Source organism: Gopherus evgoodei, chromosome 4 (genome assembly GCF_007399415.2).
Source record: "Gopherus evgoodei ecotype Sinaloan lineage chromosome 4, rGopEvg1_v1.p, whole genome shotgun sequence".
Taxonomy (NCBI): Eukaryota; Metazoa; Chordata; order Testudines; family Testudinidae; genus Gopherus; species Gopherus evgoodei.
In genome coordinates, this window is record NC_044325.1 from 131,186,182 (window position 1) to 131,196,508 (window position 10,327).

Sequence of the window (10,327 nt, forward strand, 5' to 3'; positions counted from 1 at the left end):
AGACTTTTCAGAATGTCAAAGAAAGACTTGGCCTCAGCTGAAGATTCAGGCTGGTTCTTGTTTTCTCCAACCCTGTTCAGACACCCCTGAGCCTTGCACACTATTTATATCATTATGCTCCACCCAGTTCCATCTGGATTCAATGGGTCAAATTGTGCCCTAAACTGCTCATCAAAGTCAAAGGGGTTTCCACTGCTGTCCCTGAGAGAGTTTAGCCCAACATGTCTCCATCGACTCACCGCAGCCCATAATTTGTAGCCATCCTTTCTGAGCTCTCTGCTGAGAGGGAGAGAGGATTAATGCTATGTTTGTGGGCATCTGTGTTGGGAAAGATCCAGTCCCATAAGTGACATGAAAATTTAAAGGCACTAATAATTTATGACCTTTAGCAATTTCCTTGATGTCTCAGTTAAAAGTAACTTTGAAAACCACAACTAAGATGAAAGGTTGGCTGCTTCCATGGCTTGCCATTGAGTGGTAGAAAAGAAGTGAATATTGCATGTCTATCTCTCCTCCAGCCTGCTGAGCAAACTGCGGCGCGCACACACTAGGCTACATGAGGCCCCGAGGGGCAGGAGACCACCACAAAGGCACCGGAGATAACACAAAGGCAAACCAAGTGTTCTAAGGGTTGGGACTAGTAAGAACCCAAATGTTAGCCGGCTTTTCAGGCTCTCTGGGTCTGCACACAGCGCTGGGCTGGCTATGCCACTATCCTGCCTCCTGCTGTCAGGAGTCAGACCAGTGGTCCATCTAGTCTCCTCCATATGCAGACTGGCCTCATCAATTATCTTGCCTACTGCAATAACTGATGCTTCAAAAGAGGGTAAACTATGCATTTTGGATGCACAGACACAGCAGGGGGAAGAGGATGATGTGAACCTGGCCCTGAGAAATCGGTGCTGTTCCAGGGCATTCTAGTACTAGCGTAATGGAGCCCTGCTACCAGGAATCTCCCTTCTCCCCCGTTTGCACTTGAAGCTACATAAGCAAACGAAAGTTTCAGAACTAGGGCTGGACTGTTTTTTCCCAGGAGAAATTTCAACCAAACCAAAAATATATTTGTTTTTGTCAAAAAAAATTTTTTTATATATTTCTGACTTAAAAAAAAACTAAAATATTTTGGTTTGAAACAGACATATTTCAGGTTTTGGATAAAAATTATCTTTTTTTTCCAAAATGGACATTTTTGTGAAAATGTCTTTTGTCCAAAGAGCCATTTTCTGTTGCAATTTTTTCTCCAGTGGGGAACTCTCCATCAGCTAAATTACAATCCCATCTAGACACATGCACCCCCCGCCCCCTCTGGCCCATCTCCTTACCTAGTGCCCACCTCCTCCTCACCCTTTCCCACCATCCTCCGCTTCTTCTCCTGCTCTCCATGTGCTATTGTGCTGTGAACCTGCCAGCGCATTAGACTAAAGAATAAGATCTGACTCAGTCAATAGAGTCTGACATTGTGAATGCTTATCCCTAGGCACAGTGCGGCCTGTCGCTGGCAGTTGGGTGACCACCCATCTCTTATTTTTAAAACGCATGAAATGTATTCAGACTGGAAGTACATTACGTTGATGCTGGTGACAACGGCAATGTGCACTCTCTCGAGGGCAGTAGAACTGTACAAGGGAGAGAACAATTCATGCTCTGCGAAGGGACATGGTGTTGTCTCTTATTTTTCGTGTGGTTTTCCCTTATTTCCATCCAACACAGAAGGCCACCCCCCCCCCCCCGTGCTGTAAGCACTGCATGCCCAGGAGCCAGCCCAGAGTTTGTACTGTGACTTCCCTTTGGAATCCTCTTCTAATTATAAACTATAGAGGGGCCTGATTCAGCAGCGTGCTGAGCAGCCTCCGTCCCTGCAAGGAGATCACAGCCCGGTCCTGGCCCTATCTCTCCCCCCCATTGCTCCTGCAGCAGCGGGGCTCGATGTCTCTGCCAGCAGCCAGCACGTCACAGGTTAAAAGCCAGCGACGGTTCATTGGCCTAGTGCGGCACAGCCCCAGCCAATGCCTGGCCGCGGTGCGCCGGGAGCGGCTGGTGACTGGTTCGCGCTGCGCCCCCCCGGAATAACACAACCGTGATAATGCTAATAAGGCGCCTGTGCCCGTCAAGGCGGAGGAGGATCCGAGAGCTGGAAGCTTTGCAGAGCCAGGCGGGCGCGGAGCATCCAGGACTGGAGCAGCCCCCAGCCCCGCATCCAGCCGGGTCCGAGCCAGGGTTGCTGCAGCGTCGGGCTTCCCTGGCTCGCTAGCTCCCTAGGCTTCCTGGCCGGGCGCTGCCCGAGGAGCCCGGCCCCGCTCCCGGCTGCGGCGGGCGGCGATGAACGAGGCTCGGGGCGGGCAGAGCCGGCCCGGTCCCCCGGCCAGCCAGCCCCCCGCGCGGTGACAGCCTCCCCCGGCACCCGGGGCCGGCGCTCGCTGCGCCCCAGGCTCCTTGCTGCGCGGCGCCGTCCGAGGAGCGGGGCGGGGAGCTCGCTCGGCCCCGGTTCTGGGAGACGCGAGGATGGGCTGAGCACCGCGGGGGCCTCTCCCCGGACGGGGGGACCCGCGGCCCGGCCCGCACCCGCCCTGCTCGGAGAGGGAGCGGTGGCGCCGCCTGCCCGGCCAGGGGCTCGGCGCGGCGCAGAGCAGCGAGACGGGAGGAGACAGACTCCGCAGGGCCAGGCTCCGCTCCCACTGGCCCGCCCGGCAGCGGTGATTCCTGGCGCGCTGCAGCCGGGCAGCCCCTGGCAAAGAGCAGGTGGATGCGAGCATGACTCGAGTGATTAATATTCCGGCAGCGCGCCAAGCCGTCCCCGCTTGCTGCACCAGATCCTAGCAGCCTCCGAGCCAGCACCAGCCTCGCCGCTGCACCAATGGTTCCCGGCCCTGCGGCTCTCTGCGCCTGGCACCTGGCTTTGCCTCGCTGAGCGTTACCATGTGGCTTTGGTACCTAGCACCTGGTCAACGCCTGGGGCTGAGCTGCGGGAAAGTCTGGCTCCTGGTCCTCTTGCTGCTGGGTTGCGGCCTTGCCCGGGAAGGGGGGTCGATCCTGAACTGCCCCCCAAAATGTGTATGTGCCAGCAACATTATCAGCTGCTCCAAGCTGGGCCTGGGAGTCATCCCTACTAAGCTGCCTCGCTTCACAGCCATCCTGGACCTCAGCCACAACAACCTGACCCGCCTGCGGGCGGACTGGACCCCTACCCGCCTCCCCCACCTCCATTCCCTGCTGCTCAACCACAACGCCCTGGGCTTCATCTCCACCGAGGCCTTCTGCCACGTCCCGCACCTGCGGTACCTGGACCTTTCCTCCAACAGCATCAAGGTGCTGGAGGAGTTGCTCTTCAGCCAGCTGCAGGAGCTGGAGGTGCTGCTGCTCTACAACAACCAGATCGCCCAGATGGACCGCAGCGCTTTCGATGACATGGCCAGGCTGCAGAAACTCTACCTGAGCCAGAACCAGATCTCCCGCTTCCCCATGGAGCTGGTGAAGGACCGGGCCAAGCTGCCCGACCTGGCCCTGCTGGACCTTTCTGCCAACAAAATCAAGGGCCTGCCGGTCGCGGCCCTGAAAGGCCTCCCCGCCTGGATGAAAAACGGGCTCTACCTCCACAGCAACCCACTGAGCTGTGACTGTGGGCTGTACGAGCTCTTCACGCACTGGCACGCACGCCAGCTCAGCTCGGTGGTGGACTTCCGGGAGGAGCTGGTGTGCAGCCTGCCCCTGGCCAAGCGCAGCGTCAGCGTCTTCACCCTCAACAGCCAGGACTCCCTCAACTGCAGCGAGTTCAAGGAGCACATGCTGGAGACCTACTTGGGGGACACCTTGACCATCAACTGCGACACCAAGGTCCGGGGGGCGACCACCAGGGAATGGGTGACCCCAAACAACAGGCGCTTCCCGGAGGAGACCGCCAACAGCACCATGACAGTGCTGAGCAATGGCAGCCTGCAGATCCGCCTCGTCCGGGTGGAGGACATGGGCACGTACACCTGTTACACGGTCAGCCAGGCCTTCAACGAGACCCTCTACGTTGATGTGATGGTTCACAACTTCACCCAGCACGGACCTCACGACACGCTGAACACGGCCTACACCACGCTGGTGGGCTGCATCCTCAGCGTCATCCTGGTGCTCATCTATCTGTACTTGACACCGTGCCGCTGCTGCTGCCGTGGCAACGAGAAGCTGGCTGCCCAGCCGGAGGACAGCATCAACTCCTCCATGCTCAGCACCACGCCCAACCACAACCCCGAGGCGGCTGGTCGCAAGGGAAGCCTCAGCCACCTCGCGGCTTCCGGCCCCATGCAAGGCCAGAATGGCAAGGTCAAGCCCAACAGCACGCCCGAACAGGTGGCCAGGAGGGCCCAGAAGGCCCCCAGGAAAATGTCAGACCCGGACTCTGTCAGCTCTGTATTCTCGGACACGCCCATCGTAGTGTAGGTGTATGGAAGACATGGAGAGGTGGGAGTGTTGGAAAGCAAGTGGACGAGGACAGGTAGTGACCCTCCCCTAGAGGGCAGCTAGCCAGGGGGACAGGGGCTGGGCCCAGCAGTGAGGTGATGGGTCTCCATACACATGGCACAATGCTGCTGCTAGGTGCTGCCTCCTGCTGTGCAGCACTGATCCTGCTATCGCCCCAATGAACATTGTCCTCCCATCAGCAGAGCCCAAGTGGCAAGCAGAGCCCGGCAGTCCACTCCCTGCAGCCGCCCCCAGCCCTCAACGAGGAACTCCAGCCAGAGCTTTGCAGAGTCCCACCAAGAAATGAAACGTGCAGCGGGGATACGGCAGCAGCGCCCCGCAGAGCTGGGGGTGGGGGCAGGGGGTTGCTTCTGAAAGACCCCATGCTGCAATGCTGGGGCAATCTTTCCTTACTGCTCAAGGGACATCCCAGGTCTGTTTCTGACTACCTTGGCGTGAAACCATGCTCATCTCTGAAGTGTTGCAGCACCACAACCTTGGCCTGGATCCACCATATGAAGGTCACCTTCTGCTTTCATAGCTTGGCCACTGAAAGCCTTGACACCTGTTGGGGATCAGTGTGTGGGAGCAAGGTGTCTCTCTCCTGCTACCAACCAGCCTCTTGCTAGACACCCCCATTTGGAACTAAGGCAACCCAAAGATTTTCAGCTCCATCAGGATGAAAGCAGGCATTGATCCCGCCCTGGGGCCTGTAAGATGGCATGCCAGCTGCCCCTCCTGCAGCGGAAACTCAGGACACAGTGGGGCATGATCAACACCAGCTGGTCCCCCAGCAAGCTCTCTAGCTGACAGCCTAATGATCAGATTCCCATTCCTAATTACAATGATACATCAAGGCACAAGCTGGGTTTCTGGGACAGCTGTTCAGCATTGCACAACAGCAGCAACCCCTTGGCGGGCTGTGCTGTGGCTGCCAGGGAGGCACTGCGCCTCTACCCCTTCTGTACGGCACTCGTGTGGGCTGTCCCAGCGAGCCGAGGGACTGCGTGCTCCAGGGATGTTAGGAAGGGGAGCTAGTAATGGAGTCTGCTGAAGGCAGCAGGCAGAGCAGAGGAGCCCTGCAGGGAAGGGGGTTGGGAACTGTGATCAGACATAGCAGCACTTCTGAGCAGACATGGGGGGTGGAGCCCCCAAAATATGCTCCTGCTCCTTCTATATCTCCCTTAAGCCTCCCCCACCCCCATGATCCTGGTGGCTTTTCTCTCTGCCCAGCTACAAATTGATTCCATCTTATATTTCCTTTTCCCTTCTCCTTTCACCTGGGAGAGTCTGGGCCCTTCCCAGGGAGTGGGGAGGGGATAGGCACAGAGAAGGAGCGAGGACAGAAGAGCAGGCTGTCCCCTTGCAGTGGTCTCTTTACCCGCCCCCAGAGGAGAGAGACAGAGATGTGGTCTTGACATGGACAACCCAGCTCTGAGCCTGCTAGCCACAAACTCACCCAGCACAGGCCAGCTGGAGGCAGGGTTTGGTCTGTGCACCAGGTGCAGCCAGAGGACTCTGTGCTAAGCAGGTGCCACCCGCAGAGGAGATAGCATCCCCCCTTTCCCTCAGACATGGGGAGAGAAAGGGTCGGGGGGTCCCAGAGGGAGGGTGCTGCTGTACACAAGGGTAGGGGGAGCTAATCAGATGCCCCTGGCTGTCTGGGCGTTACCTTGTGGGGATCCCACCTAGCCTACAGCTGGTTCTCAAGCCATCCGTTCTCCTAGTGGCTCTCAGCTTCAGGGAGCAGGGGGTGAACAAAGGTGGGCAAGAGCAGCCCAGAAAGATTGGGGTAGAGGGAAGCCCCCACTGAACTCTCTGGCCATGAAGAGCATCGTCACCAAAGAATGGCGAGCTCCATGGTAGGTCGCTGTGGACTCTCCCTGGAGCCTAGATCTCTCCATCACTGCCCCAGCTGCCACTGTCTTGGGGGCTGTCCAAGCCTGCGAGGGGCCCAAGGTGATGGCTGGCACAAGCAGGAGCGCGAGGCGACATCTCCTCCATCCCACTCATCAGCCCGAGAACGAGGCTCGGCTCCAGGACTCGTCTAAATGCTTTTCCTGGCATGTTATTGTGAATCATGAGTCCTCCAAGAGAAGCATGCGATCCAGGTGAGACCAGCCTGCAAACCACACAGTGGGGAGCTCGGGGGGAGGGGGCAGAGCAAGGGGAGGGTGTGTGTGAAAGAGATTGTGCCGGGGGGGGGGGAGGGGAGGAGGAAGGGACGATTTGGCCCTGATGGGCTGGTTGTGTGTGACTGCGATTCAATCCTGGCACCTGTGGAACTACAAGGCTGCTTAGCTGCCCCCTCCCCCTCTCCTCCCCCTGTGCAGTCACTTCCCCTCCCCACCCCACAAAAAAGCCCTGCTAGCTTTCAGGCTCATTGTGAGCTCCCTGAATACCACAGCCGCCTGGGTGCTGGGCAGAGAGCATCCCGGGCAGGCTGAGGCAGCTACAGGAAGGTGTGTGTGCGGGGTGGGGGGAAGCAGGAAGACCTGACTCGGGGAGGTCAGTGCCCTCCACACACCGGTTCCCATGTCTGTCTGGCCCTCCCTGGAGTGACCTGCGTACGTTGCCGCACACAGCTTCCCCCCCCCGCCCATACAATCGCATCTGTGTGTGTGGAAGGGCATCTAGCGCAGTTCACGTGCTCAGCATGCGGATCTGTGAGCTGGTGCGTGGCTTGGCACACAGGCTCTGAGAGGCTGTGCTGTGTGCATGGGGCTATTGTGAGCGTGGAGCTCAAATGGTGCTGAGTGTCTCTGCCGGCGCGTGTCTGTCTGGGAGAGAGCAGACATGGAGAGTGAGACTGAGCATGCTGGTACCTTGCTAGGACTGTGTGCATGCCTCCGTGTGGATGAGTGCACAAGTGTGCATGGGGGTGTTGCATACCTGCGTGTGTATGGATGCATGTGTGTGCTTGAGAGCACACACAAGTGTGCATGGGTGTGTACATGCATGTGCACATTCACACCCACACACCCCACTCAAAGACCCAGCCTCCAAACACAGCTGTTCCCATCCCAGCTTGCCTGCCAGAAGCTGTGGGCACCGGGTGCATGTGACAGGAAGCAAAGGGGATGAGATCCACAGCCCACTGCCCAGACCTATGGCCAGAGCTGCCAGGAGGAGCCCTGCCTAGCTCTCCAGCGGCCCCTTCGAGAGCCAGGCTGCCAGAGGGAGCTGTCCCTGGCTGGAGAGCTGCGGGCTGGGCTAGCCCATCAGTTCAGGGCCACATGACAAGTGTGAGGCTGCTGGCTGGTCTCATGCCTTGCACCGCCTGGCTTGTTGAGAGCCCCACCTGCGGGCCAGGAGGCAACTCAGCCCTGTGGAGAGAGCCTCATGTAGGGGCTGGGCCACCGCCAAGTTGGGAGATGCCAGGGACACCAGGGCTAGAGAACTGAAAAGCTCCCTGTGGCGCTGCTCCTGGGAACAGAAAGGCAGGGGCAGATGCAGAGAGTGGGAGCCCTGGGTTCTGTGTGCCAGCTTGTGTGCTGGGCTGTCCCACCAGCTGTGTGCTGTTGCCTTGTGAGGGGATCATGGGGCTGCGTTGCCTTAGTAGAATGTGCAGTAGGGAGCCATTGGTGACCCCCAGCAGGGCCTGATAGGCAAACGCTAGCGTGCTCAATGGTGCAACTTGCTCTTAGCGCCTCACCATGGCTCTGTGCCTTGATGGGGCCATGCAGAAAGGAAGAAAGGAAGAAAGGACAGCTCTGGGCAGTCAGATCTCCAGTGCCCTGCATCCTATTCTCCTCCCCCCGAGCTGGCCAGTCCACCAAGAGCCAGTGCCCCAGAGAGGGAAAAGGCCCAAGAGCCTATTCCCCACCCTTAAGCCAGCCAGTGTCTGTTGCATCTGACCAGAAGATCGTGTCCCCCCAGCCTGAGCTCCAACCTCAGCAGCCCCTTGGTGAGTAGCTGTCCCACTGTGCATCATCAATCATTCCTAAGGCCTTTCCTCCCCTTAACCCTGTGCAGGCAGAAGGCTGGAAGATTCACCCACTGGCCGCACTACTACCTGCGCAGAAAGGGGCAACCCCCGGATTGTGCCTGCCCCACAGGGAACACTGACAGGATCCTACTGGAAACAAGCAAATGCAGCCCACCAAGAGCCATGGGAGAGCTCTCCTCCCCCGTCCCTGCCACATCCCAGGGGATGTAGCCCCCAAAAGACAGGACCGGGATCACGGCATCCAAGACTGGCCACCCTTGCACTTGCTAATCAGTGGCAGATCCTAGGTGGTGTTGAGCACCCTCAGCTCCATCACCCAGCACCACGAAGGATGAGGCCCCTGATCTGGATGCTTCTCTCTGCTAGTGCCCAATTGCTGGTGCTAGAGAGGCAGGACACCCCCTCCCCATGTCCAGGGGTCCACCCTGTGAGGGTATTGATGGAGGGGCACAGCCCCCCCCCAAGCATCCTCACAGATCTGCCTCGATACAACGCTGATACAAGGAAAGGGTTTGGGGGCAGCCAGGAGTGGAGTGGTGATGCTGGGTCACTGCTCAGAGGAAAGAAACTGGAGAGAAACCCACAGGGCAGGGCTGGGGCCCCAGCATGCTCAACAGAGAGCCTGCATGGTAAAGGGGTCCCTGGCAGTGGCCAGGAGCTCCCAGGAGGGTTAAGGGAGAGCAGAGAGGGGGCAGGAGGAGCTCTGGTTCCATGGGAGGGTGTGTGTGCAGGTGTGTGTGCGGGTGTGTGCGTGCGCAGAGGGAGGTGTCCCAGTTAACCGCTGTGTCTGGGGAACCTCCAGGCTAGGTCAGAGGTGGCTGCTCTGCTCCCGCCAGGATGGGGCCAGACAGTGCCAGGCAGAGCCTGTCCACTCCTGTGCCACTCTGTGGGCTTGCAGGCCCCGTGAATGTTATTCTGCCCTGCACGGGATGCGCATTCTGTTCTCCATTTCAGCCAGAGCCGCCCAGCCCGCAGAGCACATGGGCTGCAGCTCTCTCTGGTAGGCTGTGCTCTGACGCATAGACATAGGCGAAAATAAACATGTTTTAAGGTTCTGCATTCGCAGGCTCGTCTGGTTTTTCACTGGCCTGGTGAGTAATGACAGGATGTTTCTAGGTGGTGGAGAGAGGCCTGAGAGAATGGACATGCTCACCTAGACAGGGCTATAATGGGGGCTTCAGCCATCAGGGCAGCTCTAGCATGAAGGTGGGGCAGAGGTTAGGTGCCCCAGGGCAGGTCATGGTTCCCAGCAGTGCCGCTTTGGGGCATCCCACTGTAGCCAAGGCTGCGGCTGGAAGGGAGGAAGGCCAGCAGCAGTGGGACTCCAGCTGGTACAGTCATGCACTGCTGTAGGTGGCTCTCTAGCTCACCTTGGCAGGCACTAGGGTTTCTGCAGCACCTACGTGGTCCCAGTGGGGAATGAACAATGGGAGAGATCAATGTCCACTTGGGAGCGTTGGCCACCTCGGGCAGGGGAAGCTGAGGTGAATAAGCCATGCTGGGGAACCGCCAGAGGACAGTGCTGTGGGGTTATCGAGGGGGGGAATGTGACCCAGCCCCAGTGGGAAGCAGTCACAAGAGTCATTCAGTGACAGTATGGCTAGGTATGGATGTGGCAGTCTAACGTGCCATTTGGTGATCTGGCACTGCTGGGGGCTGGTGTGGAGGATACAAACTCCATGATAATCTCCTTGTGTCAGTGACACAGGGTAACCAACCATTAAAGGTCTGACCTGGTGCCAAAGGCCCATAGGCTGAAAGGATTCACTGGGAAGGGGGGCAGACCGTCTGGCAGTTTTAACCCTTCTGCCAGGTGCTGTCTGGAGCAAAAAGGGCCGGGTTCTATTTTCTAGGGGTTCCTTCTAAAGATTTAAATAGCACTGACTTTAACCCCCACCCAGAAACCTGGGAGACTGTCTGTACCCCCCTGGG

General features: G+C 58.3%; 1 protein-coding gene across 1 annotated transcript; it reads left to right on the plus strand.

The window, feature by feature from the left end:
* Positions 1 to 2,608: 2,608 nt before the first annotated feature.
* Positions 2,609 to 9,450, plus strand: AMIGO1 (adhesion molecule with Ig like domain 1). The gene is made up of 2 exons (XM_030561087.1): positions 2,609 to 6,557; positions 8,422 to 9,450. The coding sequence occupies exon 1, from the start codon at positions 2,917 to 2,919 to the stop codon at positions 4,423 to 4,425; it is 1,509 nt and encodes a 502-aa protein (XP_030416947.1). The 5' UTR covers positions 2,609 to 2,916; the 3' UTR covers positions 4,426 to 6,557; positions 8,422 to 9,450.
* Positions 9,451 to 10,327: the final 877 nt, after the last annotated feature.